Source organism: Lactuca saligna, chromosome 4, assembly GCF_052625555.1.
Source record: "Lactuca saligna cultivar CGN05327 chromosome 4, ASM5262555v1, whole genome shotgun sequence".
Classification (NCBI taxonomy): Eukaryota; Viridiplantae; Streptophyta; class Magnoliopsida; order Asterales; family Asteraceae; genus Lactuca; species Lactuca saligna.
In genome coordinates, this window is record NC_136420.1 from 28,384,998 (window position 1) to 28,404,720 (window position 19,723).

At 36.4% G+C, this 19,723-nt stretch overlaps 1 protein-coding gene across 1 annotated transcript; it reads left to right on the top strand.

The window, feature by feature from the left end:
• The first annotated feature begins 10,939 nt into the window (after positions 1-10,939).
• On the top strand, positions 10,940-12,404 carry LOC145041445 (5'-AMP-activated protein kinase beta-2 subunit protein). Its single transcript, XM_078989510.1, has 3 exons — positions 10,940-11,131; positions 11,753-11,840; positions 11,920-12,404. Exons 2-3 carry the CDS (start codon positions 11,814-11,816, stop codon positions 12,250-12,252), a joined length of 360 nt encoding a protein of 119 aa, XP_078845636.1. The 5' UTR covers positions 10,940-11,131; positions 11,753-11,813; the 3' UTR covers positions 12,253-12,404.
• Positions 12,405-19,723: the final 7,319 nt, after the last annotated feature.

Below are 19,723 nucleotides of genomic sequence, written 5' to 3' on the forward strand. Positions count from 1 at the left end.
TCTCTCTCTCTCTCATCTTTTTTCTTTTTCATAACTCATTTTTTCCCGTCAAATTAAAAACCTAAAAGAAAAACATATGTTTAAACAAGGAAGCTTAACCTCAATATTTATTGATTAAAGATATAACTTTAAAGTGCAATGACTATATAATTTTTTCTGAATACATTTCATTACACGATGCAAAATATATGATGTCCTTCAAACTACACTTGTAACGCTCTATTTATTTAAATAAATTAATAAATGTAAGTCCCAAACTAATTGGTGAAGAATTTTGATAGTTGGGGGTTGTTAGTAAGTTACAGAGTTATTTTGGGTTTAAATTAAAAAGAAATATAGTAGGGAGGGACCAATATTGGTAAAATAGTCCAAAGTTTAATGAAATCACGGGTGAACCCATCACCCTTATGTGCAGCCTCCATATTTAACCCATGACATGTGAAACCCTAACCCTAAGGATTCATTCAGCCGCCACCACCTTGTGACCCCCTAGCCGCCACCTCCTTTCTGCTCACGTCTCCGATGCGGACCAAGTCGCCATCTGCTGCCGGCGACACCGTGAGCGACAAGGACCAAGCGAGACCGAACTTGGAGCTGTACATGGAGAAGTGTGGGATGCTAACGAACGGAATATCACCGGAGAAACAAGCTGGGGAGGAGTCTCGAGCGTTGAAGAACGAAGCCGCTGCGCTTCACCATCTGTTAAGGCGTTAGTACCACTCTGACTCCGATATCCGTCCTTCCTTCTTCTTCTTCTAATCAGCCGCCACCTTAGAAGCCTTCATGTCGTGCCCTTACTGTTGTTTTATTGATGTCATTGCCGGATGGGTAACAGAATTGTGAAGATGCCGCCGCCACCTCTGCCCTTTTCTCTTCGTGATGATGGCTGTTGAGGTTTCCATTAACCAAGACCGAGCAGGGACCATCGTCGGTCGTTTCTGTTGCTGCAGTTTGCTAGCCGAGACCGCTACCCCTAGCCGCCACCCTCATTGACGGACTGTTGAAGAAGATAGGTTGTTGCTGCCGTCAACTTTTCCATCAAGAACGATGATGGGTTGCCGGTGGGTGTCTATTTTCGTGTGGATGTGTTGTGTGGGTAGTTTATTTGGCCGGAAAAAGTAGCTGCCGCCTTGTGTGTTAGTTAGTGTGTTAGTGTATGTGTGGTTATGTTTTGATCAAACATTGTAATTGTAATTAATTTGGATAATAATAAAAATAATAGAAACCACCACCGTAAGGTGGTGGCCGCTGCCGTGAGCTACCATCGACCACCACTACCCGAGGTGGTAGTGGGTGGTGCCCCGCTAGAAAACCCTAATGGGCTTAGAGATTGGTTTTGGGTGGAAAACCCTAATTATGAGTATTGGGCCTTAGACTAATTGGGCCACTTGTGGGCCATTGGGATTGGTTTGTGAATTAAGCCCAAACTATTCCAAGCCATGTATCTGGTAGAGTAAAGGACTTAATGGACTAAGTCCTTAACGGACTAATTGAGAAAATCCTAATATTTGAGAAATTATCAGCACACACACAAGAATTATTTAATAAGTGAATATTAAATAATAATCATTGGTAGAAATTAACCTAAGAAATAATGGACTTAATGGATTAAGTCCTTAATGGATTAAGTCCTTAGAGTGTTAAGTCCTTAATGGGTTAAATAAGAAACAGTTAACCCTAGTTATCATTTTATGTGAAACCCTAATTTTACTTGGGCTTTGTGTTGGGCTATCCAAGAACAAGCAAATGGACTAGAATAATCTATTGGGCTTTAGGGTAAGGTCCATATGAAGGATTGGGCCCAATTTGGAAAATTGGGCCATAGTTGGGGCCTAGATGGTTGTATGATGTTGGGCCCCTAGATTGAGACATGTTGGACTGGATTGAACAATTGGGCCTTATGGGAAGTCCATATAGAGGTTTAGGCCCAATTTGGAAAATTGGGCCATATGTTGGGCTTTGATCCCTAGTTGACTTTGGGCCTATGGATTGGGCCTTGGGGTTGGGTAAGCCAATCTAGGGGTAATATAGTAATTATCCAAAGCATGTATTTATAGTTATGTGTTAGAACCCAATTATTAATTGGGTGTTATTTTGGTGTTGACAATTAGGGAATCTGTCATCCAACAGCTGGGGTTGAGTCTGCAGGACTTCAACAGTGTGGGATTGTGTCTACAGGACTTCAGCAGTGTGAGGTGAGTTTCCTTCCAGTAGGAACGGGTCTAAGGCCACAACGCCGGCCCGTTTAGTAGCAGTAGTTTCCGGACTTTGGTCCGATGCAGTTGTTAATTTGTTTGATGCCTTCGTGGCTCAGACAGGATTTATGTGTTAAGTGTTATGGGCTACGGCCTGACGTAGTATGCAGTATATGAGTTTATGATCATGTGTGTTATGCTATTTGATATGTGTTTTTGCTATGCTATGCTATGCCCAGTCAGTTCTGGACTTCGGTCCGATGCAGTTAGTTCCGGACTTCAGTCCGATGCAGGGGACAAGGTCCCAGTCAGTTCCGGACTTCGGTCCGATGCAGTTAGTTCCGGACTTCGGTCTGATGCAGGGGACAAGGTCCCAATCAGTTCCGGACTTCGGTCCGATGCAGTTAGTTCCAGACTTCGGTCCGATGCAGTGGGCAAGGTCCAATATGTGTTTATATGTTATTGTATGGTATGTGGTAGTTTGGGGGAGCTCACTAAGCTTCGTGCTTACAGTTTCAGTTTTGGTTTCAGGTACTTAGTTTTCAAAAGAGGAGTTCGGGATGATTGCAGTGCACACACCATTTGTTCAGCCTGGGATGTTTATACTCTGATATATTTGACAGTTGTTATAGTATTTTGAGATACATTGCTTATGATTTCTATATGAGGTTTATTGACTATGGTTTTATCATTAAATTAAACAAAATTTTCAGACTGTGTTTTTGGGATGTTTCAACACTAGTTCGCGTTTTTGTCTCATGATTTCACTAGCGCTGGAAAGCTATAAATATTAACATATTGACTCAACTAAAATTTAAAATTTTCATCAAACTATCCCACACAACATTAAAATTCAATCTACACCAAAGCTCGTCAAAAACATTTGAAATGAAAGAAAAATAAGTAGCATTGAAAATCCACCATTCATAAATGACATCGACAAATACAAGTTCATTTACGTACTAAAAATATGTAGTTTAGTAATTGTGAACACAATAGAGAGATAAGAAGTATTAAACCTGACAATGAAGCGAGTTTTGACACTGATCCGATCAAAACCCGTAAAAATTATATGGGTTTGGGATGTATTTTTTGATTCGTTTACCTGTTAATGATCCATACCCGCTAACCCTTTTATTAAATGGGTCGGGTATGGTTCATCACCAAGCCGCTCCATTTATAATCCGTCTCATATAAATTTTAGAATTAGACATTTATATTTTATACTACTTAACGTTTAATTTTAATTCAAATCACAAGTCTAAAGGGTAAAAGCCAAAGAAAAAACTGTTTTTACGTAGAAATCAATAAGTCAGTTTTTAAACTTATAGACTTGTATCAAGAATCATAATCTCATTCAATTTATATTCATCAAGAAATCATCATATCCATTTATAATTAAATAAAATAACTTTTTAATATGAAAAAGTTGGCAACTGCTATTCGCTATCACTATAATCGATAATCATAAATCAAATCAAAGTTGTTGCAATAGTGATTTTTAATTCCAATCAAAATTCTTCGAGTATATAACTAATGTCGTTTTTCTAAATCATTTCTTATTTAAACAAATGTTATATTAAGTATTAAGATATATTATACATTTTTTTATTTAAGAAATTCATTTTAAGAATTAAGTAAAATGTGTTTGATTATTTAAAAAACCTTTGAGTTATGGGACATGTTTGGATATTCGTTGATTCGATGGATAAATGTATGAGTCTGATTATTCAAAACCTTGCGGGTTACGGAGCGGGTTTGGATCAGATTTTAAACTTTGTTAAAAAGGTTTGGATCAATGTCGATTCGCTTAAAACCTGCTCCATTGCCAGGTCTAATAAGAACACTCTTATATCATTTTTTGTTTGGCTCATGTTGAGGAAAAATATAAAAAATATATATTTGTAATGGTAAATCTGAAAACCAAGGTTTGTATCGATGGTTTTTCATTTTTTTAGGTTCATCGCGACACAAAAGATACTAGTATGTATATTTATTAGGTAAAACATGAGGTTATTAGTGTCATTTTATTTATTTTTTATTGGTTATATATAGGAAGTCATGTGACTTATGACAAATGTTTTATTATGGTGGAGGAAATTGTCTTAATTCCGACTCTACATCCCAATTATGGGTGTCATATCATACAATTTTGTCATGCTTTAGCAAACACATTATGATATGACAATTTTTATATGATAATAAACAACACGACACGACTTCTAAACGTCCCGACACGACTTTTAGTTATGCTTTAATAACATGAAAACAAAACAGTTAAAATATGATGAAAATGACCAATATGGGAAACACGAAAATGATAAAATAAAATAAACTTTTAGTTTATTTAATAAAAAATAATAATCTTACAAAACATGACAAATATAAAAAAAAACACAAAAAACGCGATAAACAAAATTTAACATCTCATCAATTTGTGTTGAATCTTGAACATGACACGACGTGTTTTTTACGCTTGACACAAACACAAATTCAAATACCAATTTTGTCTCAATTTTTTTTTTCATATCATGTATATTTATCAGGTCATGTGATAGATTGTCACACTTATCCCAATATTCATGTCATCCCCAAATAAAATAACAACTAAAAGAAAATTTGGATTCAAGTACTGCATCATAGTGTAACAATGGATAAAATCAACCTTACTTTGTATTGATATAAACATAACAATATATAGAGAGGATTACAACAATTACTCCTATGATAAAGGAGATAAACTAACATACAAATAAATACAACAAATACTAGAAATTATCCTCTAATACACCCCTTCAATCGAAAAGGTGGCAGTCCTAGACGAAGCATTGCACGAAATTTCTCAAAGAATGCACGCGGAAGACTTTTTGTGAAGATATCTGCCACTTGAAGATTGGTTGGAACAAACTATGTATAATTTACCCGAGCTAACAAGCTCCCAAATAAAGTGATAATCCAAGTCAATATATTTTGCATGCTTATGTGATATTGGGTTCTGAGTCATAAATAGGGCACTTTTGTTATCACACAGAAGCGTAGGACGGTCCGGTGGTAAAGCATGCAATTCTCGAAGTAAATGGGTGATCTAAACTATTGCTGCAGTCGTGTTTGCCATTGCCCTATACTCGGATTCACAATTGGACTTGGAGACCGTTGGTTGTTTCTTGGCACTCCAGGAAACAAGATTTCCACCAAGAAACACTGAAGAACCATAAGTAGAGCGACGTGTTTCAAGACAGCGAGCCCAATCAACATCAGAGTAGCCGACGAAATAAGCTTTGAGAGGACGACTATAAGTTAAACCAAAGGAAATGGTGCCTTTAACATACCGAAGTATTCTCTTAACAGCTTGGAAATGATCGATGGTTGGAGCATGAAGGAACTAAGAGACTTGATTAATGACATAAGATTAGTCCGATCTAGTTATGGTTAAGTATTGAAGGGCTCCAACTAACGACCTCTAGAGAGAAGGATCAGAATAGGGCGGGCCATCCATTCTGAAGGATTTATGTGGAGCCAAAGGTGTATTGACAGGTTTGGAGTCCAAAAGCTCAGCCCGGATGAGAATGTGTCGAGCATATTTTGTCTGTGAAAGGAAGAGACTGTTGTCCGTGTAGGTAACTTCAAGTCCAACGAAGTAATTTAGTTCCCTAAGGTCTTTTACGGAAAATTCATGATTGAGACGAGAGATAAAGGTGACAATGGGAGATTCATTGTTTCCCGTAAGAATGAGATCATTGACATAAACCAATAAGCACATGAGTCTTAGAGAAAAATAACGAGAGAAGTGTCTGCACGGCTGCATATAAAACCATAAGAAATAAGAAAGGTGCTTAAACGTTGAAACCATGCATGTGGTGCCTGCTTTAATCCATAGAATGCCTTGGATAATTTGCACATATGATTTGTTGCTTTAATCCATAGAATGCCTTGGATAATTTGCACATATGATTTGGAGACTGAGGGTTGATGAATCCCGGAGGTTGTTCCATGAAGATCGTTTCAGTTAAGTTACCATTTAAGAACGCGTTTTTGACATCTAGTTGATGAAACTTCCAATTATTCAAGATGGAAAGTGTAATGACAATTCGAACTGTGGATGCTTTGACAACCGGACTACATGTGAGAGAGTAGTCGAGACCCGGGATTTGAGTATATCCTCGGGCAACTAATCTAGCTTTGTGGCGTTCGGTGGTTCCGTCTGAGTGATATTTGATGCAATAGACCCATTTGGACCCTACAATGTTGGTAAGACCAAGACGTGGTACTAAGGTCCACGTGTTATTTTGTTGCAAAGACTCAAATTCTTCGTTCATGGCAGCCATCCATTTTGGATCTTTGGCTGCCGTTTTAAAACTTTTGGGTTTAGTTGTCGATATTAATGCAACATGAAGACAGTTAGTAGTGAGGGAAGCTAGATCAACCTGATGTTTTGGTCGAAAAATACCAGCCTTGGACCTGGTAATCATTGGATGACTCGATACAAAAGATTCAGGTGATGGCATAGGCGACGATGTGCTTGGAACCGGATGATCAGATGAAACATGAGCCTGTTCAGCAGAGGCTATAGTAAACGAAACAGATGGAGAAGGATAAGTTGCATCAGTATGGACCTGTTCGGGTAAAAGAGTGGCATGTGGGTCTCGATGTTCGTCTGGTGGCTTGCAAAGAGCATAAGGTGATGATTTTGTAGTATGCTCATTAGCTTTGGCAGGAGGAGTAAGACTAGTTGACACATTAAGAGATGATGAAGACTGTGGAAGTTCTTCAAGAAAAGTAGTAAGAGTTAATTGAGATAAATTTGGATCAAGAGATGTACCATGAAACGGGAACACTTGCTCATTAAATCATGCATGTCGAGTGATGTAGATACGAAAAGATTCTGGATCAAGACACATGTACCCTTTATGTTGCTGACTATAGCCAATAAACACACATGGGATGCTTTGAGGTTCAAATTTGTGTTTGGAATAGTCATGCAAATAAGGGAATACCTGACATCCATATGTACAAAAGTTGGCATATTGTGGGTCTTGATTGAAGATCAAGCGAAATGGTGATTGGTTTGCAAATAATGAAGTAGGTAAACGATTAATTATGAATGTAGCTGTGGTAAATCCATCAACCCAATAACACGCAGGAACTTTAGCATTAAACAACATTGCTAAGCCAGTATCCACAATATGCCTATGTTTTCGTTTCGCTCGACCGTTTTGCTGAGGTGTGTATGGACACGAAAACCTATGAAGTGTGCCATTGTGTTAAAAAAAAATTCGGATTGTGTGATTCACAAATTCCTTGTCACCATCGTTTTGAAACACCTTTATCATTCTCGAGCATTGAGTTTGAACAAGATTAATAAAAACAGGTAGGATCAAATAAAAATCTGTTTTGGTTTTAAGTGGGTAGAACCACGTAAACCTGGAGTAATCATCAATAAATGAAACATAATATCGATAACCATATATAGAACAAACGGGAGCTGATCCCCATAAATCACAATGTATTAGGTCTAAAGGTTGAGATGAACGTTTGTAATTTAGATTAAAAGATAAACGTTGCCCTTTTGGAAGTTGACAAGCAGTGCAAACAGTTGGTTTTGGTAACAATGAAGTAATAGATAAAACATATAACTTATTTAAAAGGGAAATAATATCAAAAGACACGTGGCCTAAACGAGTATGCCACAATTCATAAGAAGCTCGAGTGGAAACTCTAGAGGTAGCAACCAAGGCTTCAGGTTCATCCTTCAACACATAGAGACCATTTTGACAGCTTCCTTTAGCAAGTACCCGTTTTGTTTTCCGATCCTGAATTGTAAAAAAAGGTTGAGAGAAAAGGACATCAACAGGATAGTCCTTGGTAAGCTTGCTGACAGATAATAAGTGTTTTGTAAGATTAGGAATAACAAGAACATCACTTAAAGGAATGATTTTTGATATAACAGAAGAACCTGTATAAATGATGGGAAGCTTCTTTCCATTTCCAAAGATTACTTCATTGTTACCTTGGTATGGTGCTGAGTGATGTTGGGTTTCACGATCAGGGGTCATATGAGCAGTGGCCCCGCAATCAACATGCCAATCAGGAGTGTTAGTGGTGACATGACATTGGGCATGGAAAGCCTTCGATAAAGATTCATTCGAGGGAGCAGCTTGACTGGCATAGGTGTGGAGATTTGGACAGGAAGACGCATAATGTCCATTGTTTCTGTAGAGTTGATAATAAGGAGGTCGTCTCCCTTGACCACGCCTCCTACCACCTCGAGATTTGTTCCCACGATAAGAGGTGGAACGACCCCGACCGGGAGATGATTGGTTTTGTTGCACATGAAAAGCAGCCGGAGGAGTAGGAGCACCATGGATGGACTGCGAAAATAACTCGTGTCTTTCTACTTGTGTAACGAGATCACGAAAGACGGGTGCAAGCTTTGTGGCTCGAATTGCTGTAGAGAATGTTTCATAGGATGGTCCTAAGCCACAAAGAAACCAGTGTAGTTTGTCGATTTCAACAACCGGGTGTCTAATCACAGATAGTTGATTACAGATGGCCTCAAAACGACGACTATAATCAGGAATAGAAGATGTTCCTTTGGTCAATTGACGAAGAGAATCACGCAAGGATTGAATGCGTTCTACAGAGCAATTGTTATAAGCAGATTCAAGAGCTTACCAGATCCGTCAAGCAGTGGAAAGACCAAATACTTTAGCCGCTGCTTCTTCAGTGAGAGTTGAGTGCAAGAGAATAATGGCACACTGATCTGCATCATTCCACACAGCAAGAGCAGGATTTGGAATAGTTTTGTTTGCTTCAGTGATGGTAGGCGGCAGAGAAGAAGAAGTGTCGTCGATATGCCCTAATAGTTGTTGATAGGTGAAGATGGGAAGCATATGGTTGCACCCGAGAAGATAATTGCTGGATGAAAGCTTGATAGTCAACATATGTAATAGAGTGTTCATGGAGAACGGGCCATCGGTGGAGGAGGAGGAAGACGATGGAGCCATAAGAATATCCCAAGAAGAAATTAGAAATTGAAGGGGAGAGAAAGAAGGTGAACGGTTGATACCATGTAACAATGGATAAAATCAACCTTACTTTATATTACCAACGGATTTACACATATATTCTTACACAACTTCTTGTATTTGTTGTTCTGGTTGAACATGTAGTTCCATAAAAATGAAGGAACATAATTTAAGCAATGGTTTTCACGTGAGAGTCGCATGTATATGTATTTGATAGACATAACATATGAATTCGTTTTTTTTTTTTTTTTTTTTTTTTTTTTTTTTTTTTTTATAATTATTATTTTTTTTTTTTTGGAAATGACAAATAAGTATTTTTCTCATCTATCAAAGATCGAACCCATGATCTTCTAGTTAGTTGTTAGATTAAAACCTCCATCTTAACTAAATGACCTAACTTCAGCTTGTAACATATAAACTCGATGATGAAGATAAATGCCGATACATAGAGTCTGAACTTAATGATAACTTAAGGATATTGAAGATGATGTGTCTATTTGGCGCGTGTATAAAATTTAAAAATTTTGAAAAAATTGATAACAAGTTGAAATATAGCCATTAGTTGGGTGTAACGGCTTGGACATCCACCCGAATTCATGGTCTCTTTCTTCAATATTGGAGTTCAAGGGTAAGGTTCTCGCCGGTGCCACTTGATCTCAATGTTTCCTCGCTTTGTCCTAAGATCATTAGGTCCCTTTTTAGTAGTGACCAAAAGGTAATTAAAAAAGTTATTATTAACCTCTTAAAAAGCAAATAAATCAATAAATTGTTTAAAAACAATTTTAAACACCCCTAAGTGATGTCTTTTATGTCTTTGTAATGGAACAAACTTCTGTTTCGATAGGTTTTATAAAAAAATTAATGCAATATTGTTACAGTAATTATTAGTACGAACTATCTCATTTTGAGAATGCCGTTTGGATTTTGGACTTCGAAACATTGTTATTTTAACATTTTTTTTGTCAAAATAACATCAATCATGTTTATTCTAGAAAATGTTGTATTTAAAAGATGTTATTTAAGATTCTTTAATTGAATATTAATGTGTTGAATCAACATGACACAAGTAGATCCAAGTTATCCATGATGATTGCCTCTTTTTCCTACGTTCCTGGTAATCACTATTTGTCATTGTTTGTTAAGTGTACAATTATAGGTTGGATCCTCTTGCCCTTGGTGGTGGTTGGTGAGATGATTATTACCAATGATGATTATGATGGTATTGAGTACTTAAAGCGTGATTTGGCTAATCAAATTTTCTATTAGTTTTACATTTATGTTTTTTGTCTCACAAATTATCAATGGACAATGGTATTGAAGTGTCATGCGATTTTGAGGAGAGATGTTAAGTATATTTATGTTTGTTTTTGTTTAGTCCTTTTAGTTGTGGGTTGTTTAGCTATTTTCTTTACCCTAAATATCTTTTATTTATAACGTTTTTTTGCTTTCACTATGTAACTTTTATTGATGATAATTAATAATAAAACCTTAGCCATTGTTTACTTTCAATCAACATAATAATAGATTATGCTTATATAATCCAAAAATTAACATTTTACTCCGTGAACAAGATCAATCTTAAATAATTATGCGTCTCAATGTCTCATGTTTCGTAATATACCAAATCAAACGAACTAAAAAGAAATAGGTCACGAATTTGGATCTCTAAGAGGCCCATTTCAAATTCGGATTAATACTCGGTCCATTTAAAAGTCAACCTCTTTTCATCTCGGCCTCTCGGGTTTCCCTCTTTTCGCTCAGTATCTCATTTTCTGCTCATCGCCTTCTTTTTTCTTGCGATTTTTAGGTTTCCGGTTTTTGTTAAGAAATTTCTTGATTGCACAAGTGAAATTCCACGACTGTGAAGGATTATAAGTCTGTTGCCTAATCAAGCAATCATTGATCCAACAGGTTCGTCGATATATCCACCTCGTTTTGTTCTTCTGAATTTTTTTTATTATTTTTTTAATTTGATCTCGTTTCGAATTATGCGAATTCAGAATTAATACCAATTCTCTATGTTTCTTAGATCCTGTATACAACATGAAATTTCTGAAATTTGAGAATATTTGATCGGCATATATGCATATAACATATTCGATCGATTAGGGTTGCACGTCCCAAAATTGGAGTCCCGATTTTGTTGAGAAATCCGAACCGAATATATTTTTTTTCTTGAATTCATCCTAGATGCTTAGGAACAGCAATTTTCTGGAATAGGATTTGTATCATTCGTTTGAAGTTTGGTTCTATTTTAACCCTAAAAAGTAATTTTTTAGAAGTTAATCTTCTTTCAGAACATGTAGTCGAGTAGTTTTCCTATGATTATACATGTGCAATCTCTGTGTTTCTCCTGGAGGCCATTGACAACCATATCTTGATGAAGTCACAAATTCATTTAAGCACATCGAACATCTTGGCCTAGTGAAACTTTGAAATGCATGATGTTGATAGATACCTTTTTCAAAGGAAGCATTTGAACCCTATGTTAATTGAAGATGTAATTTCATTGTTCTATATATCTTCTTTCAGGATAAACTATTCGGTGATGATTTGAACCTCTACTAGAATTTAATCCATATTTCGCGTCATAATGAACAATTCTCATTGTCAAGATCAGGTAAGTTTTCCAAACCCTTTTTAATAATTATATATCAAAACCAATAGCAAGTCGACAAGTGTACGCAATCATATCACAGGAAACACCTGTGGTGGCTGGATTTGAAGTCCCAACATCACCGGATGCAAGTTACAACAATATCTACACTGCAACAGAAGATGATGGGCGGGACCCACCCATAGTCCCACAGCACCTACAACACACGGTCCTAAGCCATAGCTACCCGAAAAACGGGGACCCGGCTGCCCGACTGCCCGACCCTCAACACGTGGTGCTGAATCATCTTTACATTGAGAACAGAGAGGCACCTCGGTCAGTTGTGGCGCTTGGGTTCTCGCATCGTTTTCGGTCAAAATACGTGAATGTTGTACTTTATAAACCGGTTCAAAGAAGGGGAAGTAGCATCTCTTGATTGTTGGTGGTTTTGGAAGTGGATTTTGGAATTGTTAAAAACGTATGTTCATATTATTATATATTTTTGGAGGTTTTTAAATACTTGTCACTCGTGTTTGTACTTTTGTAAACTGAAGATTGCTTTGATTTTAAGTTTTATGTTTGTAGTAATAGTAAGTTGTATGTCGTGACATAGATTTTTGGTTGTTGAATTTGATCAAGTAGCCTTTCATAGGTAGAAGATGGATGATGATATCATGATATGATGTGGCAACATAGTTACATCTTCCAATTTCACGCTTAAGCCATGAACATGTATGAATACCTTGTTGATCATTCTGAATTTCATCAACTTCTTTTCTATTTCTATTCTTTAAAATCAGTCGTTTAATCTTCAATAGCAATACTCTGGGAGATGACAGTGAGACCATAGTGAGTGACACACAAAGTTACATTGACATTGATGATGAGGTACAAAACACAACATTATCAATAGGAAGTCAAGCGGAAAAACCAACTGAATAAAAAGATTCTACTAAGTCACTCCTTGATGAAGTAACCTTTGTTGGCACTGGAAACAAGAAGGACGAAGGAGGTGTTAAAAAGTGGATTGCAATCATGAGCTCTTGCAATGGAATTCATGTCCGTTTTTTGGGCCTGATGTGGGGAAAAGTCGAGGTTAAAAGATGTTTAGTCATGGTTAGAAATGGAGACAAGTTGAACAACCTATCAAAGAAGGTTAAAGAAGTAGAACGTTGTGGAGTGTTAAAACTTTTAAAAATTGAGTAGTCTCCAAAGATGCATTACAAAATAGGCACATTGAAGAAACTTTTGGCATATTAGAGAGCAATGTCGTGGATTTGAAGATCATTCGAGGGTTGTATGCAAACATGGTTCCTTTCAACGTGTTATGCAACCTACAATTTCTTGAAATGGTTTAACGCCATCAAGAAAGCCCCGTTTGGCTACAAACCCCCTTCGGGTGAAAAAAACGAGAATTGTCTTACTTGATGAATGTGTTAGAAATGTTGAGAAGGAGCTATCAGCGGTTAGAGACACATGGTGTACACAATGAGTCTCAATCATCTCGAATGGGTGGTCTAGAGTGGGGACGAAAACACTCGATTAGTTGGGGGCAAAAGTCGTCGATACGATTAAAGATGACGGGTTTTGGGAAGTGGTTGAGAATATTTTGGCTATTACAAACCTATTTTTTTGTTAAGCAAATTTTGTGATGGTGAACGTCTTAAAATGGGAGTAATCTACGAAGGAATGGACACCATGTTAGGTGAAATCAAAAATGTTATGAGGGAAATAAATATTCAAGTCAGGGGGTGTTTGGATAAATAGTTTTTAGCTTATTAGCTTATTGCTTATTTGCTTATTGTGGTGAGAATAAGCATTTTTTTAAAATGTGTTTGGATTAGCTTATTGCGGTGGGAATAAACAATAAACAATAAGCATTTAAGTGTTTGACAAAATAAAACAGCTTATATGAGTAAAAATACTAATAAGCAATAAGCAATTCCCCCCTTGCTTATTAAAATCAACTTATTTTACTTATTCCTACCACAATAAGCTGATTTTTAAAAACTCCTATCCAAATACTTAAATTTGCTTATTGCGGTGAGATTAAGCAATAAGCAATAAGCAGCTTATTTTTTCTCTATCCAAACACCCTCTTATTATTGGTTTCATATGCTCAAGAATGATCATAAAATAATATTATCAATAATATATGATCATATATGGTCATACCAATAACAAGTTAGACAATAAATTAATATTAATAAGAATTCACTTCTTGAATATTAATATTCCTTGAAAATATTATTTGGAAATGTTCAAATAAAAGATGCGCAAGTATTATAAATATTATTGAATATGATTTATAATATGGAATGCAAATTATAAATTCTAAATATATAATTGATCATGTTTTATTACAATTTAAAAAGAGGGATAATAATAATAAATGTTTGAAAAGTTAAATGGATGAGTTTAACAAATACAAACTGGAAGGGTTTAAAGAGAAATATGCAAGTCTAACTCCTTTCTGTTGGTTGTATACCTAGCTCTCATTTGGTTGATTGCTTTTGTAATCATGAAGATGTGGTTGGAAGATTAAATGTAACATCCTGACATTCAGGTATTTCTAAATTCATCCTTATAATTCTATTTAATGTCATTTTTGATCCCTAAGCCCAAGAAGTTATGCTTGGAAGCCCTAGTGGCAATTTCGTAATTATGGCAGGAGGAGTATGCCATGCGTATATGTGTGTACGCTGGGCGTACTAGGCCTTAGTACGCTGGGAGTACACCTATGTACGAGGGGTGTTTTTTGCAAACCCTAATTTCTAGGGTTTGGGTGGTATTTAAGCAACACTATGTCTCATTTCTCCTCACCTTTTTAGCCTCCACATCCTTTAAGACGTTTTTGCAAACCCTAGCCTTCCTAGTGTGTGTTTTGAGCTTAAGAGAGTGTTTTTGGTGTGTTAAAGGAGGAAGAAGTTGCATCAAGGAGCCTTAAAGTGGAAGCAAGCTTGTGGATCTGGAATATTTGCCTTCTTGAGAAGCTCCAAAAGGTATAAAAGTCTATACCTTGACATCTTGCTTGTTAGATCCCATTTTTGGGTGTTTTATGTTACTTTTCTTGTCCCAGAGGTCCCATCATGTGCATGGTTGTTCTGGACGTTTTGAGTTGTCCTTTCAGACCCTAGGAAGGGTCCTTAGCCATAAAAATGAAGCCCCTTTGGTTAGATTTGCTCCATGCATCTTATACGAGGTCTTAATGGATTAACCTTGTGCTAAGCTCTTATTAGGTGTGTAAGGTCATAAAGTTCGAAACTTTATGACTCTAGGGTGTGTTTTAGTCAAGGATCTGAAATATGGTCTTAAGTACTTAAGCCATTAAGCATTAAATGGAGTTTGGAGGCTGCAAGAGTACGCCCCGCGTACTCGGTCAATCACCCAGGTGGTGATCTTCTGCGAGGCTTCGCGTACGCTAAGCGTACCTTCGGAGTACGCTCTGCATACTTGCATGGGTTAGACTTGTTGAGTTGAATTGGTTGGGTTGACTTAGTTTACTTAGTGGGTTGACCACTTGACTTTGGCTTTGATCAAGTTTGAACTTGAGGGTATTTTGGGATTTTGATGGAATTTGGTCACTTGGTGGAAATAGGTATCGGTTAGAGAGATGAGATTTTGAGTCAGACCTCATCACTTCTATTCAGTTTGCGAGGTGAGTCTTCCTCATTGTACTGTTGGGTCGAAGGCACTAAGGTCGGCCCCTTTGGATTGTTATCCTGGTTTATCGCCTGCTTATATGTTGTAGTGATATGTTAGATCCGTATCCTGGAATATATGATGATGTTATGCCTAGTGATCTTTTAAATCTGTATGACTGTTTGTTATGCTAGCTAGGGTTTGATATGATATATGTTAATATGTGATGGTATGTTGGGTTGAGGTGGTCCTGATACGTTCTCAAGGCCAAGAGACCCAGGACGTCCTAGATAGACTGCATGCCAGTGGGGTGTACCAGTCAGGTCGAAGCCCCGAAAAATGTTCCATATAGACTGAAGGCTTGATGAGGCGTACCAGTCATGCTGAAGGTTCTGTGAGCGTACTAGATAAATTGTAGGATAATGGGGCGTTCAAGTCAGACTGAAGGCTCTATATGCATGATGTTTGTTATTATTATTATGATTATGTATTATGTTGGTACGTTGGTGGAACTCACTAAGCTTTGGGCTTACAATTTGGGTTATGTTTCAGGTACCTCAAATGACCGGGGAAAGGCGAAGGCATGATCATGCACCTCCTCGCGTTTGGATTTATGATTTTGTGAAGACGCTGATATTAAACATGTTTTGAGAACTAAATTATAAACAATGATGATTTGTGGATTGGTTTTTAAAAGTTTCAATTTTTCACGAATTTTATGGATGTTACATTAAATGCAAGAGTGCAAACAACTAGCAAAATAACTGTCCCTTATCTTTTTTGCTCCCGGTTTTGAAAGAAGAACACACACAAACACACACTTGATGTGCGTTCTTAGTGATCTTCATCTTGCATGAGGATTATCTTGATTTTTCCCCTTCATATATATCTTGTTTAATGTTAAGCAATATATGCTTATGAATAAAACCAAAATATAAAACATCATCTTCATTCTTCTCTTCTCATTCTTGGTTTTGGAAGAAAGAAAACACACACTTGGTGTGTATGTGTGTGTGTGTTCTTGGTGTTTTATAAAGTTCTTGTTTTAGAGAAAAACTTGAACTTCCAACTTTGAATTTCGAGGAAGGATGTCACAACGAGCATATTTGGGCTAGGAAATTTTGTCTATGTATGATCAACTCTTGATGTATCTGGTAACTCTAAGATTTATGCTATACATGTTATTCAATTCAAAAACAATTGTTCGAATCAAAACTCACTCGTGAAGCCCAAAACCTAATTCGATGCATTTCAAACACTTAACTTTGGATTGTAAACCTAATTTCCTAGTTCAAACATCTTTTTGGACTAGGAATCATTTGTTGGGCCTAATGGGCCAATACACCCACAACTTGATTATTTTGGGTTAAGATACCTCATTTGGGCCCTAATTGGACTCACATTCACAAAGTAATTGATTTTAGGTCACAAAACTCTTCATGAGCCTTATTGGGCCGTAAACAATTTCTTGAACCTCATTGGGCCGAAAACCCATTGATTTTACCTCTTTTGGGCCGAGAGCCCCTAATGGGCCTTCCTTCAAACATAATATTCTCTCATCCTTTCCTCTCTAGCACAAGAAATACCACCCTCCATTCTTCCAAAATTTCGTATGTGTTTGTGTGGGTGTTCAAGAACACTTCATCAAATCTCAACCATTATTAGTAAGTTTTAACCAAACTCAAGGTTTATTACCATCCATTTAAGTTAAATCATTCCTCATACACACATGTTTTCGTGATCCATGCTCCTAGAACTCTCAAGGAACTTAAAATCTTCCCAAGAAGCAAGATAGGCCGAAAACATCTTCTTCGCTTCTTCAAAAACCGAATCCACCTCCCAAAGTGAGTTCATACCCTCTTGTTTTCGGTTTTTACTATGTTTTGGGGGAGGATACAAGTTGATATGTGTTAGATCTATGTATTTATGCATGTATATGTGTGTTTTCATGTTATATGTTGTGATTATATTATGAAAACATGCTAGATCTCTTCTAAACTCAAAATATCTACCATACTTGGTGATGTTTGTAAACAAAACTATCTTATGTGACTTACTATGAAGTAGAAAGAACTAAACATGCCAAGAATGTATGAAAACCAAATAAAACTGCATAAAGGGGCCATATTTGATAATATAAACAAAACTGAGGTTCTTATGATTAACTCATGGTTTTGAGAGGAGCAAAAGAGTTATTTTTAAATAAAAATGGATATTTATGATATTCATGGTTTTAAAGGGGCTAAAAGTGTTATTTTTCACAAATGGGCTTCTAATTGGGCCTTCACGGTTTTAATGGGCTAAATATGCCCATTTTCACAAAAATGGGTCTATTTTAGCTACTCACGGTTTCAAGGGCTTAAAAAGCTAATTATTGACTTTTTAGGGGTTAAATTGTCATTTTAAAACAAACATGGGCCAAAAATGTGAACTTTCGGTTAAAAGGGCTGAAAATATCATTTCAATTAAATTTGGGCAAAAAATGCTATTCCTATCAAAAGTGGGTTGAAAATGTCCTTTTATACAAAATAAGCCCTTAAAAGTAAACTTTTGGTCTTAATGGGCCTAAAGTGTCATTTTTACCAAAAATATGTCTTAATTGTAAATTTTCGGCTTAATGGGCCAACAATGTCATTTTTACAAAAAGTAGGCCTTTTATGTCATTTTGGTAAATAATTGAGCTAAAATAAACAATATGATAACACACAGACTAATTACGTCATTCTCATTTCTATTGGGCCTTGTCTACCCATTTTCATGTTATTGGGCATTTGTGGTCCATTTACATGCTTACTAGGCCTGATATTTTCATTACATGTTATTGGGCCTTAATGACCCATTTACATGCTTGATAGGTCTTGTATACTCCTTACATGTTTTTTGAGCATTGTTAACCCATCTACATGCTAGACGGACCTTGTATACTCATTTCACGTCCATTAGGCCTTGTAAGCTAAACACATACACAAAAACATTATTTAAAACATTAAATAGTGTGTTACAATATTCATGTAAACATAGTTAAGGTTATTGTGAGACGTTCTTTCATTTGTACCTACCTAGCGTACAACCTTCAGTCCTGTAGTTATAACTAGAGTCTCCTGGAGGGAGAGCGGTAGTATGTGTATAAATCTATATGGAGTTGACAGCCCCACACCTGAGTTGTTCGCTACAGTTAGACTAGGTCAATCTAGGGTGATAAATGTCTTACCTTAAACAAGCGACGCCTGAAAAATGTCATGACATGCAGATCAATCATATCAAGTATGGTTATAACGATTCACATAGAAATTAACTCCACTGTAAAATTTACGGAATACATAAACACAAGGTTGTATAACTCGTTACTCAGTACCTATTCGGCCGACTACTGAGTAGCGAGTACTCGGGAGCACTCAGGAGTGGGGAGTACTCGGATTTGGTAATTCATGTAGAAATAATATTAGGGAAATTATATATGTCAAAATCATAAGTTAAAATCATAAATTGCTTGAAATATATAACAAAATTGGATACATATGAATACACAAAAACTAAAAAAACACATAATGGTCTCATTTTGTGAATAATTACTGAAAATGTAAGATGTATATTTAGTAATAATCACATGTGTGTGTGTTAAATAATAAATCATTAAGTATATTATACATATTAATCACCGGGTTGACCGAGTTTTACAACACTGTTCAGTTCAGTAAGGGGCCGATCGGGGAGTACTCTTGACATCCCCATTTTCATGGCCAGAAAAGACCGATTTTGTTTATGCTTTATAAAAATCAGAGTACCTATTTTAATAAAAATGTTGCGGAATTTGTTCCCAGTAAAACATGATAAATACGTTATCAAGGCATTTCCGAAGAAAAGTATTTTTATTCATTTTAAAACATTTGGGATGTCATCGTCAATACAGAAGCATAAGCATAAACAAACTTACATTCATTATCACTAGTGATTTATATCTCCTTAATCTCTCAGTGTAATGTGACTTCATATCAACACATGTGTTATAAATAAACTGAGTGGGTCAGGTTGGGAAACTTGGTGAGTACATAGGGTTTTCAACCCACAATAATATAATTATTATGTTTAATTTTCAAACAATTAATCAACCCAATTACCCATCCCCATTATCTTCCTTACTCTTAAGGATCTACCCTAACAATCAGCTATTCCTCATTCACTTATTCCTAAGGGTTATCCTAAGGAATAGGTACGAAGTCCATTGTTACCAAGGTTTATAGATTACAACCGGTGAACACGTAGTC

Coding starts and splice junctions, on each gene's coding strand:
- LOC145041445 (XM_078989510.1), top strand. CDS start 11,814: ATGAACAATTCTCATTGTCAAGATCAG. Junction 11,841..11,919: donor ATTCTCATTGTCAAGATCAG/GTAAGTTTTCCA, acceptor ATCATATCACAG/GAAACACCTGTGGTGGCTGG.